This window comes from Leptinotarsa decemlineata, unplaced genomic scaffold (assembly GCF_025532065.1).
Source record: "Leptinotarsa decemlineata unplaced genomic scaffold, Ldec_3_MD MMD2_P_RNA_scaffold_9, whole genome shotgun sequence".
In the NCBI taxonomy this organism is placed as follows: domain Eukaryota; kingdom Metazoa; phylum Arthropoda; class Insecta; order Coleoptera; family Chrysomelidae; genus Leptinotarsa; species Leptinotarsa decemlineata.
Window position 1 is genome coordinate 4,726,003 of NW_027412536.1, and position 19,066 is coordinate 4,745,068.

The 19,066-nt window shown below is 33.1% G+C and overlaps 1 protein-coding gene across 1 annotated transcript; it reads right to left on the bottom strand.

Moving 5' to 3' along the window:
* Positions 1 to 5,539: 5,539 nt before the first annotated feature.
* LOC111513012 (NECAP-like protein CG9132) lies at positions 5,540 to 17,212 on the bottom strand. Its single transcript, XM_023169171.2, has 4 exons — positions 16,992 to 17,212; positions 16,637 to 16,842; positions 12,746 to 13,133; positions 5,540 to 8,476 (listed from the first exon to the last, which is right to left on the bottom strand). Exons 1-4 carry the CDS (start codon positions 17,075 to 17,077, stop codon positions 8,425 to 8,427), a joined length of 732 nt encoding a protein of 243 aa, XP_023024939.1. The 5' UTR covers positions 17,078 to 17,212; the 3' UTR covers positions 5,540 to 8,424.
* Positions 17,213 to 19,066: the final 1,854 nt, after the last annotated feature.

The following is a 19,066-nucleotide window of genomic DNA, read 5'->3' on the forward strand; positions in this document are numbered from 1 at the left end:
TTCCTATATTGTAGAAAAATGATATTAAATAAATTGAATCAGAATTTGATGAGATACAAAAAAGAGGTAGTTTAGCAATCGTTTATTTCGATTGATTTTGAATCGTTTTTCTGAAATAACTTTTTTATATTATTGGGTTGGTTGTTGTAAATCAAAACAGCATAAAATACAGATTTCTTAGTTATGGGTTGCCTAGTTTGGTAATTATGAAGTGTGTCAATCGAATGAAATTCTAATGTTTTTTGTTGTTGATGACATAATGTAAGAATAGACATATTTGCTATTTATAGTAGATTATTTGAAAATATATATGGAAAGTAGGCTCCAAAAAAGTTTATTTGAATATACATTTGATACTTTATCTTTGCAGAGATTTCAGCGGAAGTAATTTTTTCCCACAGATACATAGAAGCCAAATCAAAAATTTGATGTGGTTCAACAATTATTTTCCTTCGTGGAGCTCCGATTGTTTTGTCATTTTATATCATTACTTGTGAGGCATATACTATTCGTATAAAGTTCAATTCATCAAATTAATTTCATAAAAAGTCTGTATATCAATGACCCCACTATATATGGTCTATAACAATTTATTTTATGCTTTTCGTTATATGTTCATTCCTTCAATCTTACATAATGAATACTAGAAAAACATACCTTTTTTCGTCAATTGGAAATCGAAAAAAATTAATGCCGACATCACCCTGCAAATTACCTCAACCCAAAGCTCGACACTTGTTCATTTCAAAACTAGACACAGTTTTTTCACAAATACAAAACCACAACTTACAACGACTTATTCTGTAATAATATTCCATGCCTCAACTTGGCTCGCTTGGTAAACGCATCAGATTCAGTCGGTTGCGCTGTAGGTCGACTGGGCATAAAATTCGAGGTGAGAAATCTTGAACCAAAATATGGCGGAGAGTGAAGTTACTTGTGTTTACTCCTATACGGTGCCTGTAGTTATCTACCTCTTTAGTAGAAGTGGCGGTTCTCCAGTCTACCCCCAGTCCTCCACTTTTCGTCATTATCCAGTCGACCACTTCAACAAGGCAGACAACCTATTCAAGCGCACCAGTTAGAGAACTGAATAAAATAAAAAAAATATCGGTTAGAGAGTTGGAACCAGGTCGTCGGCGTGACAGGCTTGGTCCTTAACCACGATACCAACGTGAGATCTTGGAAGTAAATGTGAAAAGATGATGTCAATGGAGCGGCGGTTGTTTTGTCGGGGGAGAATTGGCTCATTTTCTGTACTTAACCTCATTTCTTGATTTCAATAGAATTTTGAAAAAATTGTCATGTAGAAGATAGGGAAATATCCTTAGAATCCTCTGATTTAGGGAAGAATTGATGTTTCATAAGAGGGGTGTGTGTGTGTGTAAGAGTGAGAGGACGGTCTGACGTATAAGATTGAGATAGTATCGAGGTGATCAGTTTCAAAGATCACAGGTGCGATATTGCTGGTTGTAAAATGAATCGTTGTTTAAGAAGAGTTGCCGGTTTTGAAATTAAGCATGAAAGGTTAGGAATACGGCTCAACAAAAATTGTATGGTAATGAGATGACGACAACGACGATGATTAGGAGGATCTAACATTTTACCGTGTGATACAACATGCCAGAAGGCCACCGAGTCACATCTTCGTTAACCAAGTTAGCATCATCAGGAGGAGTTGACCAAGCAAAAATCACATTCCCACTTTTCGATAACGTCATAACCCAAGGATATGATCTTATTTATTTTTGCAAAGGTCATATCATAGCGATGAGCCATTATTTCGGACGGACAATTTTGGAGGGGAGTATCTCTCTGATGGTCGGAACACCTAGGACTCTCGTGATAAAAATAACCCTGAAACTTGAGAACCTGATTGGTTTCAGTACATCAACCATCAACTCTGAAATTGCCAACGAGCGCCTCAAAAGAAACGACATGCTTGTTGAATTTTTATATTTCGCTGTTTTCCTCCCAAAGCAACCATTGGATGGCTACCACAGACTGATTATTATGACGTTTGTAACCACCCTCAGGAATAATGCCAATGGTATCTGATTTCGGAAAATTCCTGCGAAATATTTTATTGCATGTTGAGGCAATCGTTATGGATTCCGTGACTGGATATAATTTCGTTTCAGTCAACATGAGTTGACGAAACTACAAACAGGCTTTAGTCAGGATATCAACATCCGAAACACAATAATCTATGATTTCTCGAGAATGAACACATATTCGTTTCAGTCAACATGAGTTGACGAAATTGCAAACAGGCTTCGGTCAGGATATCAACATCCGAAATACAATAATCTATGATTTCTCGAGAAAAATCGAGAACATAATTTTCAGCGACTCTTTCCGAATGCCATTTCATGAGGAAAGAACCGGCCTCTGAAACAAGACTATCCGGGGAATGAAATTCAAGAGAGGAAATGGAACCCTTTTAATTTTGATTTCGCACACACATTTGAAAATATGTGGGCAGTACCCCTTTTTCAACTCTGAAAAATGGATTTGACATAAATTCCTCACTCTATATCGTAAAGACTTTCTCTCAATTACAGTTCAAATGTCTCACTGAATTTCATTTTTCTCTAGGTCTAAAGAAATTTTGATTCTGTTAAACAGCTAACTGCCTTCGTGTTACATTACTATTTTGAGATTTTCAAGACAGAAATAAACACCTTATCGCGTTATATTTTTCATGACAACTCTGCAATATTTTTCGTGACGCATTACAATGCAAATCATATGGGTTTTTTGAAAAAATGGGGTTTGAAAATTGCATTTCTTTCTATGTGTTTAGAGTGCCCAAAATGACAGTTTCAACGCTTTAATATTTTTGTGAAACTTTTATGCGAGTTTTCGCGATGGAAATGAACACTTCATCACATTATATTTCTGTGAAATTTTCGATACGATTTTCAGATGTGCATCGAGATCATAAATTACAAATGACAGGCGGTCAGTTCGACATCTCCTGATGATACCAACTTGGTTAGCAAAACACCATAAATGACATATGATAGTACACTTCAAATAAGTCTAATATAATATAAATTGATTTGAAATCCCTGAAAGAATCTTTAAAAAAATTAAAAAGGATTAACCAAAAATATAACAATTTTATTAAACAAAAAACTGAAATTACAAAGAAATAACATACAAGCAACAACCAAAAAAATTAAAAATTGAAATAAATATTAATACAATCTGAAAATTAAAAAATTGTATTAACAAAAAATGAAAAATAAAAAGATTTCAAACCAAGTTACGTCACGACATTTCGATTGTTAGTATCCACAATCGGCTTTGGTTATTACCCGAAGACGATTGTGGACAGACATTACCCTCTCTCCAGGCTAATGACCAAGACTGTCACGCCGACGACCTGGGTCCAATTCTCTAACCAATACCTTTTTTATTTTATTTTCCCATGAAATTTCCAGCCGTCAATAGTCACTGGGACCGTGTAACTTGTACGCTTGGATAGGTGGTCTGTCTCATCAAAGTAAGAACAATTTGAATTTTCCGCTGTGCGCACGGTAGCTTGATTGGTCGACTGGGTAATGACGAAAAGTGGAGGAGTGGGGGTGGATTGGAGAGCTCCACACCAGAAAGTTTATTTATGAAAAATTTGTAAATACAAAAGTTCAGTTCAGAAAATCTGTAAAAACGCTTATAGTTGGGAGGGCCTACTATACCCTGGAAGAATACTTTCAGGATTCTTTTTGCTGAGATCTCTATCTTTGGCGGCGGTCATATAACGTATGCCTAATTCTTTATATATTTAGAGGTAGTCCTTGTTATTTCATGTACAAAATGTAAACATTTTTTCTTTTTGTTTTTCTGGCATGTTACTTTATTCATTCAATTGGCACATCGTAGTTTTGTTGTTCAATGTTATTTGGCTTAGTGGTGTAAATCTTGTTGCTTTTGTATATGTAATTATGTCCGCTTATTGTAAGTCTGAATTTATGTGTATTTATGATCTCCTTGCTAACTGTATATTTGTGATGTTATCATGGTGACTGTATGCTTTGTCATGAGAATTGTTATTCTTGGACAATAAAGTATATTTTGATTGATTGATAGATTGAATATTGAATATGCTTGAATTAGGAAAATAGCACTTTCTCATGACTTTCTTCCCTCCCCGAGGGGAACAAAACCAAAATATTTGCAGATTTTTTTTTTAATTTCAATATTATGTAGTTCATGTTATTATGAATAGAAATTAACTAGGTGATTAGCCCCAATAATGGCTAATTTTGATGCTAAGGGGCGTTAAAGTTATATCTTGCTCAGAACAGATTATTTATTATAGGCGGGAAGGATATATTTACATGTTTAATTTTAGTGTATGTTGAGTCATATTGTAGTTTGTTTCCTCGGGGAAGGGGAGAAAGTCATGAAAAAGTGCTATTTCCTAATTCAAGCATATTCAAATATCCGAAGATGCATTTCAGAATAATCCAGATATCATTTTATAGCGTTTCATAATAGGTGAAGGGAAGAAGGGGGTGAATATTTTTTTATAAAAGAGCATAATCTTATGCAACATCAGTTACAATGAAAAGGGTGAAAATTTTATTCCTGGTTTTGAAAATAAATCATCTGTTTCGAGCACAGAGTGATTTTAACGCCCCCCTATCAACAAAACTATCCATTATTGGGTTTATCAATTAATTAATTTCTATTCATAATAACATGAATATATTAAAAATTCAGAAAAATCGTTCCCGGTTTCCAAAATGAATAGTCTATTCTAAAAAAGGGGTGATTTTAACGACCCCTAGCGACAAAACCGTTTATTTTTGTGAGTTGGCGCAATAGTAACATTAGTTGAAAATTACAAAGACTACATCATATCAAAAATTCAAAAAAACCCACCAAAAAATTCCATAAGGATTTTGCGCAGTCCTCTGACTATTACACAAGACCTAAAAATGATTTACATTTAAAAAAAATACATACAATTAAGGAATTGAATGATCATCTGACACAAGCTGTGAAAGTGTTTAATGAATCGCCATTGACTGTGCATGAGTTAACTAATTATTTGAAAGAGCTTTTCAGGAAGAAACAAATGTTACATTAGGGAAGAACATACAGTAATACTCGTATAAAAGCTAACTCAAAAGTTTCTGTTATTTAGAATATTATATTTTATGTTGTTACTATTGTAAATAATAAAATATGTTATGATATATGTTTATTTATATTGTATATTTTTCAGATGATAAGTTATCGACTTGCATATTAGAGTTAGGACTATACTTGTTACACTTTGTTACACTTGTTACACTTTGTCATCAAGTTATTCTTATGACATTGTATTTATTATTGTTACTATAATAACTGGAACAATATACCAGAAAACCCATCATTATTTGAAAATATATTCTTGGTAACATTGATCATACTTTCTACGGAGTTGAAAATGTGATCTGAACATACAACTAGCTGCAAGATTTGGAGTCTGATTGAACCAACATTGAAATAGAAGTATGGAATGGATATAAATGAAATTATCAACTGAAACAATGTTATTTTGGTATATTTCTAGTCATATCAACAATGCATTTCAGTTAAATGGAATGTTAGGAAAACTACCACTAAACTTTTAAAAAACATATTATGCAAATATATTTAAAATGAAAAAATGAACACATGTTCTTTCCACCTAAAATAATAGCAACATGGTAAGTATATATAATTAAAAATCTCATTGTCAATCAACATATATAAGTATCAACAGTGCGTAAATTTCATTTCAACTCAAATCTATCTATTCTAAAATCCTTTCCCCAACTAATTGAAATGTAAAACATTGTCCTTATTCAATAGAAACAAATGTAATTGCTGACCCTTAAATCGAAATGTTGTAATTTGGAACTGAAACTAATCAACAGTTTATTTACAAAAAACTTACATGTATATAAATGCCAATTATATTAAAAAATTGTATATATTGTGAGGGAAACAAAGGATATTATTTTTCCATATCCCCGAGAGCAAAATCTATCATATTATGGTAAACAAGAGAAGGAGCTTGTATATCATGAAACTTCACAATTTTATTGGCAAACAAAAAGATTCAAGTGAATGTTAAAAATTTATAGTAATTAAAAAAAAAAAAGAAATTATGAAAAAGTCCACCTATCTATTAATTAAACTTTATAATAGAGTAAATTACAATAACATCTTTAAAATAAAATAAATACAAAACTAATCTTGTTTTTGAAATAGATCATTCGCATATTACTAAATGATTTGAGTCCACCTTCTGTATCAACATGAAAAACATTTTCAATCTGGATGTTTCAGATATACCAAGTTATTCTGATAAAATATATTATATTTGCTCTTATTCACTGATCTGAAACGTTATTCATTTCCAAACAACAACCATTGTGAAATGCGATTATATGGAAAAATAATACATATACCCTGTTATGTACAACCAAAAAAAAATCTATGATAATAAGCCCTCAAGGTGAACACTAAACTGATGGAAAATTAGAAGAACGCGATTATGTTCGAAATAATATAGACGGTCGAATAACTCTATAAATTTAAATTTACACTTCAGTCACACTGAATAATTAAGTAAATCAAATTAACACATTTTAATTCCGAGTTAAAATACACCTATCATCAAATCCTATTAGAGGAATACATCATTGTTTCACACATAATTTTTTCTACTTCAATTCATAAAACAAATACTTCTTGTTCTATTTCCAATTCATAATATACATTATCATCGCTTAGATATGATTTATTTTTCAAAGTAATTAAGTTGATATCATGACAAAGAAAAATGTATTTGAATCACATTTGAAATTTCTATAGATTTACTGGTTCCATATACTCCATCTGCGGATCACACAAACAATTAGCAATCATGTCACAGTGTAGATGAATGTGCTGTAATATGTGTTAAATACTTAGTGGTAATTAATTTTCATCTATGATAAACTGAATCACATTGAATCTTTCTTACTCGTTTAATGCTCATATCTTTTTGGTCACGAATCATGGTCCTTTTTTGAGGATTTCTACATCACCACTATAACAGGGTATTGTAATGTTATATTTTTATATCAAGAGTCACAAAAATATTATTCAATAGTTATAAATTCAAGCTTTTTGAACATAATTCTGTATATTGAATGAACTTATGTGATTTCAATTCCTATTAATTTGATCTTTTACAATCTAGAATCGAAATTCTCCCCAAGTGCTGGTATAAACTTTAAAATTGTGTTTTCTATAATTACAAATGGGCATGTTCACACTACAACGAATAGAACATCATGACGAAAGTGATGATAAGGTCTGTCCATAATGTAGATGTCCTTATGAGGATCTGTCATTCCTTTTTTAGTTAGTGGAGTCAATGTTATCTGTTCTAGGGCAAGTCTATTCTATCAAGTCTATGAAAATTAATTTTCAGTGACAAAATTCTTTGTCGATATAAAGGAGTGAAAAAACAATTCGTTACATCTGTATTCAAGCAAGAAGTTTTCAAACAATTGAATTATGGAAAAAGAAGGACTTGAAAACTATGAATACAAAAATTCCCAGACAAAGCCAAATTTTGAGTGGAAAAAAAATACTTAAAAAACTTCGATGATAGTAAAAATGACAGGTTAAGAAATAAAAAAATTAAAAAAGGTTTCATAAGTCGCATCATGTTTCCACATGTAATGGAAAGATTGTTATTGTCATTGTAAAAATTCACAGTGATAACATTTTTTTTATTTTAAAAAACAAACTACAGTACTAGAGATCTTAAAAAACTATTTGAAATATTCACCTCTAGGGTAACTATACTTTGAGAGAAGCAATAAGGTGCCATGGGAATGAAAAACGGATTCAATTAATGAAATTAATTTTATCAACAACACAGTAACGTTGTACCTTGACGTCTCAATATTACCTGTGCTTTCTGTATTGAAGTAGAAAAATATTATGCACCCAAAGACTTGAATATCTTCATCAACCCAACAACCAGAAAGTGATAATCAAACTGTTGGTGAACTGCATGATTCATTCTCTCAAAATCTCAGACGCTAGTGTCCAAACAGTGTGATTTTTCATAATTTGGTTGGAAATTTATCTTACTTTTTATGTATCCAACTAACACTACAAAAAATTACGAATGTTCAATAAAAACATAATCTAGTTTAGCCTGGGAGCTCAGAGAGTGAATCACCCTGTTCGATAATATTAAATTGCAATCCACATACAAATCTATCATATCTGAGTTTTACGTGGTGGTACAATAGAGATAATACAATAGTACAACATACCTAACCTAGCTGAAATCTAACCAGATCACAGTGAGACAAGTAAGAACTTGTCTTATTTTGATACAGTCAGTACTTCATATTTCTTTTCATCATAACTCTTCAACTAAAACTGCACCCAATTACTATTTGTTGGAGGTTGACTTTGGGATGGAGCACTGAAAAAAAAAATAATTTAAGGTAAGTGAAAACGAAAAGCTAGGTAATGAAAATTTAAAGAGAACAAAATTCGGGATGACAGAGTGACAGGAACAGGAAATTCTGTAAACACAGGCGGATGTCAGGATTCCCTGTTCCTGTGGCTCAGTTTACATCGGGACTATCAAACGCAGCATCAACACCAGGTAACAAGAACCCGCCTCACCCGTAGTTGCCGCCTCATGCAACCTGAGGAATCTGCATTTGCAGAATATGTCCTACACAGACCTCTCAATAAAATATGAAGAAGCTGCTGTCCTATCTAATTAAACATATAAACAAAGCACGATTTCATAGAGAGGCCATCAAGATCTGAAAGTATCACAATTTTAACAGAAAAGAAAAAGGTTTACGAGTCAACAAGAAATAGACACCCCACCAGTAGTGTACATAGCAACAGTGCGGAACAATCAGAATGACCCAGCAAAAGTACGGACCAATCAGGAGTAATCATTTGCATGGACACTCTGCCACCCTCTGAAATTTTAAATACGAGTGAACACGTAGCTCGCCAGTCAGTCTTTGGTGAGACTTTGAGATATAACATTCGTCCTTGCAGTCAACGCACATACCACTGTTGATATCTGCCCTGATAACAGACGAAACGTTTGGTTCTTCAAGTTCCTTTTGACCTCGGCCTACCAACCCGGATTTTGTTCCCTTTAATGACTTCGCCTTCACGGGAAGTTAAATGACCCTTAGATGACTGGAATCCAGCCGGATTGAGAAAACTAATTTGCTACGTTCACTGATATTTTTACTTCGTTTGTCGGGACTCTGCATTTATCTCGAATTTACAGAACTAACGCACTGAACAAGTTTTGCTGTAAGAACGGCTCCATCATCTCATAAGGCGTTTTTTCGAATAGATCAAGATTTGTTGTCTCTTCAGCTTTATTTGAGCAACCAATTAAACCTAGAAAACTGGAATAAAATAGGCCGTCACTTTCAATTTTGTTTCAGCCTGAGCATCTGTCACCACCGAACATCAGAAGAAGAAATTTGACAACCCCTCCTCTTCATATTCACCACCACCATCATAATCTTCTTCCCCCCAGGAGATAATCATACTCTTCTTGACCTGTTGCTTTCGCTAAGTTGATGACAATTTTGTTATTTGTTATTACACAGTTTGTACGTCACATCAATTCCATTCATCCTGGCATTCAGTTTACCATGGAAAAGGTAAACGAAGGAAAGATACTATTTTTGGATGTACTAGTCAACAGAAAAACTGACGGAAAACTAGGTCACACAGTTTATCGCAAACCTAATCATACTGACTGGAATCTGTATCTCAACAAAAACCTAAACTGACTTGTTGATTGTGACAGAATACAGCCGACACACCACCACAATCCCCACCATTACCCCCACTACTCTCTGAAATTATAAATTAGTGAACATGTAGCTCGCCAGTCAGTATTGTCGAGACTTCAAGATATAACCTTCGTCCCCGTACTCAACGCACATACCATTGATGATGTCTGTCGCAGTAGCAGACGAAATGTATTGAAGAACTCAAATTCTCATAATATTTACGATTTGAACAGTCATGCTTTTGATCACTAAATTTTGGACATCATTAGGCCAATCTGTTAGCATAATTCCTGTTTTGACCCACGATTATTTTATCTTGAGTAAAAATACTTAGTACACACAAAAATTACATCAACTCTTGTGGAAAGGGAAGAAAAGATAAATAACTGGCAAGGTGTATTGTAGACAAGACAAGATTTATTCTGAGTGTTCTCTTACAAGGTTCAAAATGTAATGAATGTAATTTTACAAATACAATATTTCACCTAGCTAGTTAGAGAGATGGCCAGGTTGGTCATTGGAGAAAAGATGTTCGGATTAAAATAGGTAGGGAAAGGTCATAATAACGGGTAAGTCCTAAGATAAGGGGCACAAGGAACAATAAAGGAGTTGAAAATCTAGCTATTTGTAGTTTACAATATTTACATGGAAATAGGCCTAAATATAGGGGTTGCTTCAGTGAAGATATTTGGGAATATTAAATTTCATGAGGGTAAGTGGATTAGAAAAGACCCATACATTAGAAGACCAACTGGAAAACCCAGATTGGGAGACCCTTGAGAATAATGCAAAACTAAACAACTTAAACAAAATTAATATACAATACCTTAAATATAAATAATGCGATAAATCAATCTGTTTTGTTGTAGAAATTTTAGAGCTGGTAACTCTAGGCTATTTACTAAAAATGTAAAATTCACTATTCACTGTTTAAAAATAATAATTTGGTTAGCAAGATCATGAGACCGAACAATTCCTATTATTGGAAAATCATTCTCAAGAACAATTTTTTTCCTATTTCAAAAGTCACTTTTTATTTATCAGCAACGTTTCATAAAAAATAATTCCACCACAAAAGTTGAGTCTCCGTGAAATTCAAGTTGTACTGAGTTGAACCTAAAACGATGAGCAGGCACAGTCCATCACATATTTCTGATATGTACCGCTCTTGGTGGAATCAAATGTGCCAAGTCACTTGGACACCTCCCGTGAAACTATCTATAAAAAAGAAACAAATCTCTAACCCTTCTTCGATGTTCCAGACTATCAAGGTTGCAAGTAACGTTCGTGTCTCCAATTAGGCGAATGGCTCTTTTCTGGATGGAATCCAGCAGCTTCAAGGTATGCTTAGGGACGTAGCTCCATACATGAGAACAATACTCCAAAGAAAGTGTGATCTGAACTTTATAAACCATCAATAGTTGCTGAGATGTGTACAGTTTTCTGGTTCAGAATAGTGTTCCAAATTTTTGAGAAGCAGCCTTTGCAATTCCAGCAACATGATTGTGCCAAGACATATTGGGGTCCATTTTTACCCCTAACAAACATATCGAAGCAGTATTGTCTGTCTTGACATTATTATATCAGGTTCGGATACATTTACCTTTTTGGAAAAAACTGATGCTTGAGTTTTGTGGCATTGAATTGAACCTGGTTACTTTCACCCCAATTCAAAATCACCTCTAGATTCTCATTAAGATATACAATCTGTTGCCAGTGAAGATGTGCATCCACAGCCGATATCCTGGAATCCAAATGAAATGACAAGACAAGTATGCTGTCATCAGCAAAGTAATATATTGGATTCTTGATTTTTTCCATTGAGTCGTTGATATACAATAAAAAGAGCGTTGGAGACAATATAGCTCCCTGGGAAACACCAGCGTTGATAGTAAAAGTATTCGAGAGATATCCATCGACAGCCATTTGAAGGGAATGTTCTTTCAGGAAGCTGGAGAGCCATACACAAAAATTATCCAACAAACCATAGCATCGAAATTTGGTCAGCAAACCCTCATGCCACACACGATCAAATGCCTAAGAAATATCAAACGTAACAGCTCTCGAATCTTCATGTTTCTCAATTGTGTTATTCCAAATATGGGTGACATACAATAGAAGGTCACCTGTTGATCTTCATTTCCGAAAGCTATATTGATGGTCATTCAAGATAATAAAGCCTTCCAAATATTTAAGGATATGGTGGTTTATGGATTTCTCCATGATTTTTGATATCATTGATATCACTGATTTTGATGATTGCCTAATCTGGCACAGTCTGGCACATTACATGTAAACTGTCTAGTGCTCTTTTTGTTCTGAGGTTAGTGAAAAATGTGATGGCCCAGTAACATTAAAGATTGCTTATTATTTACTAGTGTACTAAGTATCTATTGGATTTTGATTTGGAACCACTCAACAAACGCCAAAACTGATTTAATATCAGTTTTGATTTAATATTTTATTTAAAATCTGCTAAATCTAGAATCTGCTCACAAGAAATTTTTATTCTTCAAAGAGGAATCTATTATTTAAAAGGTTTTGATTACCATACTCTTCTCAATCTCAATTAGTTTTTCTGCAAGCAATTTTTTTTATATTTGGCACCATATATTCCAGAAAAAATGTTAATTGAAGAGTCAGTGATGTGATTAAATTTTAGATATCTCTAACTCACTTTGCATTCAATAGTTAGTTGTTACTCATAAAAAGGATTAAATTTTTACATTTGATGTAAAAGTGTTAATTAGTGTTAATTACGAATAACTAATAAATCATCTCATGAGAATTATTACGTTTGATAAAGTTTTATTTATAAGTAGCACAAAAATGACTACCAAGACGTAATAATCATTGAGATATACAACATACATATTATTTGGAAATATTAACTGAAAATATGATCTCACCTATTTCCTGCAGAGGTGAATTCTCCCCACGAATCTGCAGTGGCATTATCACCTTTAGAAGCATGAGCTGGAGATCCAGCAGGAGAACTACCAGGCGGAGCAGGTAGTTTACCTCCTGGAGGAGGAGGTAATAGTCCCAAGCCCCCACCATTACCAGACTTTACTTTTGTTCTTGAACTTCCTTCAGAGCCATCTTTCTTAGTTATTTTCATATTTATTTTAATTGTTTCACCTTCTTTAAAACCTAAGTCAAGTCCAGGTCCACTGGCAGGCTCTTCATTGATCTGTTTCTCCTTCTTAACCCACTTGAAATGGTCCTGAAGTGCTACATTCAAATCGAACGAATCAGATCTATCTCCAAACCCGACTCCAATAAATGCAGATCGCCCTAAAAATTATGAAAATATTTATAAATTTTTATATAAATACCCCCACAAACAAAAACAACCAATTTGAAACAGCACATTGTTAATCAATTGCCAAATTAATCATAAATTCAAATTGATATTTGTAGTATGTAATGTAAAACTGTTTTATATCCGCTTTCTGATGATGTATCATTGGAAAAATAATTAATAACACCAAAACAGCAGTGAATGTTTCAAGATATTTGTTTACTTATAAAATATTTAGAGTACTTTGGGCTTTCAAAGTCTTAGAGAAATAATGCAGCTAAATCTCAACTGGAGTATTCCAAACAAATTGTTATGTCTGTGTGGGTTTTCCAGTGAGTGGTATTCTAGTTAAATTTAACAACTTAATTTAATTACTCAAAATACAACTTCAAAACACACTTCAATCACGCTTCAAAATATGTGATGAATCAGCAGATACTTTACAGTTTACAAAACTGCAACACATGTTTCACTATACAATATCATTCTTTGGCATGTTCATACTTCATACAGTTTTCAGAAGACCCTGTTTCATATCTAAATGGTTTTTAGTAGTACCACAAGTGGTGATTTTTCGAACCACCAAACCACTTAGATTTGGAACACATTTCCATTGTTTTATTTATTCAAAATATTTCATGAATTAAGGTATGCCAATTCAAGGAATCACATAAAATAATATTTGTTTCAAAAAAAACTACAAAAATAATTGTTTAAATTGAAAGGGATATATACTTATGAAAGATTCGTTTTTGGAAAAGAGAGGTTTTAACTTTCTACTTCTCCATCTTTGTACAAAGATTTTGGGAATCTTTCAAGGCAAGAAAGAAAGTAATTAATTTCAAAATAATTTTATACAAATATGTGCAGATCATGCATAGAAGTTACTTTTAGTTATAAATTGGAAGCAAAGAGCCCTATGGAAACAATTGATAATAATAATAATAATAAATATACTTTATTGTCTGAAGTCATACAACCTCATTGGCAAATGAATATTACTGGAGTTTTTTCCCAACACCAAGTGATCATCTTCAAGAGGAAGATCAGTTTTGATCACAATATAGTATATGGAAGAGATAAAATTTCACTTACATGAAACACTGTCATCCTCAATGGTGAACATCTATGTTTTGAGATAAGAAACTTTTTAAATTGAAATATAAAGAAAGACTGCTTTACCCAAACCATAACTAAAGAAATACAACACCAAGCGACGTCCACACTGACTGAGTTAGAATTGAAATATTCTAGTGACGTAGACAATAAGACACTCAGAAAAATTCTTCAAGAACAAATCGGTCTTATGCAAGAGTGTTAGTTCCACACAGTCCCAGAGCACTAAAACATCTGATATCTAGTAGACTAAGAAAAGGAAAATTACATTGATATCAGGCTATAACGACAGGAAAATGGTGTAGAGTTTTTTGAAAAAAAAAAAAACAATCTCTTCTGGGATCTGGCTGTAGGGATGAAGATTTCCACGATTCCACTATTGAACAACTAGGGCAATCTCGGGAAACAGTTATCATTCTGTGGTCTATAAAATATGACCTTATCGCAAAAAGTCTCAAAGAAACATCTGCTAATATGACAAAGAAGTCACATCTCATCTTATCACCGAACTATATCCATATGATCTGAGAGAAACAACAAGAAGTTGATATATGAAGGCAATTTAAATATGAAAAGGCAATATCCTGGATTGTGATATTAGATGACAAAATTAAAACTTGATGGTTTTTGCCTCAGAAAATTGGCAAAGTAGTTTCCATATGGAGCTCTTCTGCAGCATATTGAAAATTATTTTGATATGGAGGACTCCAGCTGAACCAAGTTTCAAGACTGTCCAACATATCATAATAAACCAACTTTCTCCTTTCGAAAAATGGAACCAGACTATCACAAATATCGTTTTTCAATTACATTTCCATAAATGTTTAACTCAGGTGTTTATGTCAGCATTTGAACGTTCTGATTATATTTTGCTCTACAGGGATTTTAATATAGACATGGTCCTACTAGAGTATTCATAAATAAAAATCACCTTGTAAATTCCCACCAGTATCGATCACATGGTTTCAAGTTTTCTTTAGGCAAACTGCGAATGCAAATTAATACAGGAAAATGTTACAAATTGAACTAATTATTGAGAGAATGATATTTCTTCAGTTCTAAGTTCTACATCCTGAAAATATTAACGAAGTCAACACTAGATTGCTGCCATAAAGATTTGAGTCCAATTTACATATTTTTTCAATGTTTTGATGTTTCATTTCCAGTAAAAAAAATATTAAAGGAAAAACCTAACAAAAAGTAGATATCACAGGATATTACTGAAGGATAAAAGACACTAAGAGAGATACATTGGCTCCTTTCCACTACTAAAAGAATGGATTCTGCCAGGAACGTTAATCATATCGAAGTGGAACGAAAGAAAAATGTTATTTTTATATAAAGAATCAACAGGTTTGAATAAATAACAATAAAAATATCCTGAGTGGTCGAGAAACCCTCTTGGACCCAGCTGACTGAAATATTTTATTGTTTATTTAACTAACACTTGATGTTACATTTTTTCTACTTCATGGAAGCCATCACACTTGTCCATTTTTTCCAAGTCTCCAGAAAACACTGCAGCCTTGAGAGCTTATTGCAGTATCCAGTGAGTAGCCCAGTAATTGTTCATTTTTGAAGCAGGGATTTCATTTTCCTTCTCGGACAGTCCCTTTATAAAGACTTTCCTGTGTGTGTTCCCAGGTGTGTTTTCCCAGTATTCTTTATTTTTCTCATAGACCCATTTCCCAATCTGGTTTTGTACCAAACATTTTGATACCTCTTTGATGGCTCAGGGTTACATTAACATACGATTATTTATTGAATGTGTTGCAAAAGTAAAAAAGATATAGAACTATTATTAGTTAACAAATCTTTCTCTCAGATGAAAATTTCATAAATGCAGTTGAGCCAAGTTAGAAGTCAGTAGCGTCCCAGGCACACTGGTGGTTGGGTGAGATCTTTCCTGCACTTGTGAGAGGTAATACCCCAAAACCTGTCTGTAGGTTTTTAACTTGATTGATTTCAGCATGATCCTGCAGCTTAATAAAAGAGAAGCATCTGCGAGACTATCCTCTAAGCTAACTTCCATCATGGTATTACGAGGAGAAGTTGTTGTTTTGAAAATTTATTTTCATAATATGTATGTATCTCCTGATATAGTCATCGGACATATTTTAATTTCTATTTCTATATTTGAAGATATCTTCAAATCAATATTAATCGTTTTACTCAAAGGAAAAATGAGATTTTTTTATAAAATACTTCGACCTCTCGAAAATAAAGTGAATCCAGCATTTATTGTTTTACTCAAAGGGAAAATGTGATATTTTTTTCACAATATACTTAGACCTTTTGAAAATAAAGAGGATCCAGAATTTTCTTTCAATAAACTACAATTGTCACATTTCATATTCAGTTTTGCAACAAAAGTACTCACCATTATCATCCATTATACGTAGAACAAAGTAACGTGAGGAATCATTCACAGATTCGATTGCAATACTAGGATATGCATCAATAGGACATTTAGCAAAAAGTTCTCCAGTATTCCGGTCTTCAAGTTTTATTGCAAGATCATTACCTTTCGATATCAATCGCATTCGGCCTGTCCATGCTGGTTCAGCTAAGTTCCAGTCAGCAGCCCTTATACAACAAAATCATTCTTATCAGCATTCTCTATTTATTAACAATTTTCAAAATGATTAAGTAGATGACAAATATATAATGTATGAAAGGGGAGTAGATGCGGAAGTGGGCGTATTGTTGATATAAAAATACAAAGTAGCAAATACCTGTAACCTCTATTCGTCGATCTTGGAGGAATGTTGAATACGAAAATTTCTGGTTTAACCAGTAAAACGCTTTCATAACTATCCATTGAGATGCACAAAATCTTTATACCTAAAGACCTCTCCACGAAAACAAATAAGGTACCAAAGCTATTTCAACTTCTCCCAAACAAAATTTTTGTTGAAAATGTCAAAACATAAAAATTTCAATTCTCAATTGTCATTGTCATTATATTAGACATCGCTTGTCAAAAATAAAATAATTTAAAGATGTTCCAAAAATAAACACTGTCAACCGCTAATGACCAAAAATTTTGACAGCGGTTACTTGAAAAATATATAGACGACTTGTTCCCGTTTATTAAAATTCAATTTACTCGTTTTCTTCAGCTGAAGTTTCATACCTATGCCGTGGGCCAATAGTTCTTAGTCCCTTGTTCAACTCATTTGAAAAATGTACATTGTATAAAAAAAGACCCCCTTCCATTTTTATAATCACCCATTCATAGATTTTATGGAATGTGGATAACACACTGGAGTAACACATATAAAATTATTTAGTATCAGGGGCTCTGCTATGGGGATTTTGAATTTCTTAAACCAAAGTTGTAAATACGGTTCATTTATAAAACTTCTAATAATGTCGCGCCGTGGCTTGTACATATGCTCATGACAATCGAACTAACTATAGTCTATTTCAAAAGAGTGTAGAGTAATAAATCATGAAGTGTCATAAAATTTGCCTGAATTTCGTTGTCGTCTATGGGCGTAGGCAAATCTTAGGATTATTAAACTTAATAATTAAAGTAAATTAAAAATTACAGACATAGATAATAATAAAAGGCCATTTTTGGGAAGTAATTTGGTCTAAAACTAAGTACCTACATGTATTTAGGTAAGTAAACTTTCTTAAAAAAAGATTAAGATTAATTTTAGTGGTTCTTGTTAACTTATTTAATATGCAATTTGGGTTTATATACTTGAGCATGATTTCTCAAAAAAGGGTTAACACTTAGTTCCGAGGTGCCATGTCATTATAATAATCCCTTTTTGACCCTGCCCACCAATCATGCAATACCTATTAAACCCAGGTAATTAAGAAAAAGGGTTTAAATATATTGTAATGGTGTCTTAAACATTCGAGTTATAATAGTAATTGTTACTACACCAATTAAACGTACAGTGATATTGTGATATAGAAATAGTGAAAAAGTTATAAAATGGGGACATTTACTCCAAAGAAAAGAAGTGTAAAAAATTCTCCGCTATCTGTTTGCGAAAAAGTTATAATTTTAAATGTATATGATTGCATAAAACACGATCACCCTAGTTTGTCTGTGCAAGAAAGTGTTGAGCGATGTGCCCGAATGACTGGAATTGGACAGTCCACGATTTTTAAATTATTGCGAGAAAGAAAGATATCAGGCCAGGTAAGTCCATGCAAGAGAAAATCAGGAAGACCAATAAAAATCTTAGATGAAGACACCAAATGTGACATTCGAAGAAAAGTTCATTCGTTTTATTTTAAAAAGGAAATACCCACTCTTGAAAAAATATTTATCGAGATAAGCCAAGATAACGATATTCCTTTGATATCCAGAAAACTTTTATGGAAAACTTTAAAAAGTATGAATTTTGCCTGGGAAAAGCACAATCGAAAGGCACTATTACTGGAAAGTGATGAAATTGTTTGCTGGAGACGAAAATATTTGACAACTATAAAGCAGTACCGCAGAGAGCAAAAGAAAATTTTTTATCTTGATGAGACGTGGATAAACGAAGGTTATATAGTCAAAAAAATGTGGCAAGATAAAAATATAACAAGTTCTCGCCAAGCTTTCATAGAAGGCCTTTCGACGGGTATTAAAGTGCCTTCGGGAAAAGGGAAGAGGCTTATAATTGCTCACATTGGAAGCGAAGACGGATTTTTAAAAGAAGGTTTGTTAAGCTTTGAGTCGTGCCGGACGGGAGATTATCATGAGGACATGAATTCGGATGTCTTCGAAGACTACTTCGGGGAAATGTTAAAATTTCTTTCAGCTGATTCGGTCGTGGTTATGGATAATGCAAGCTACCAT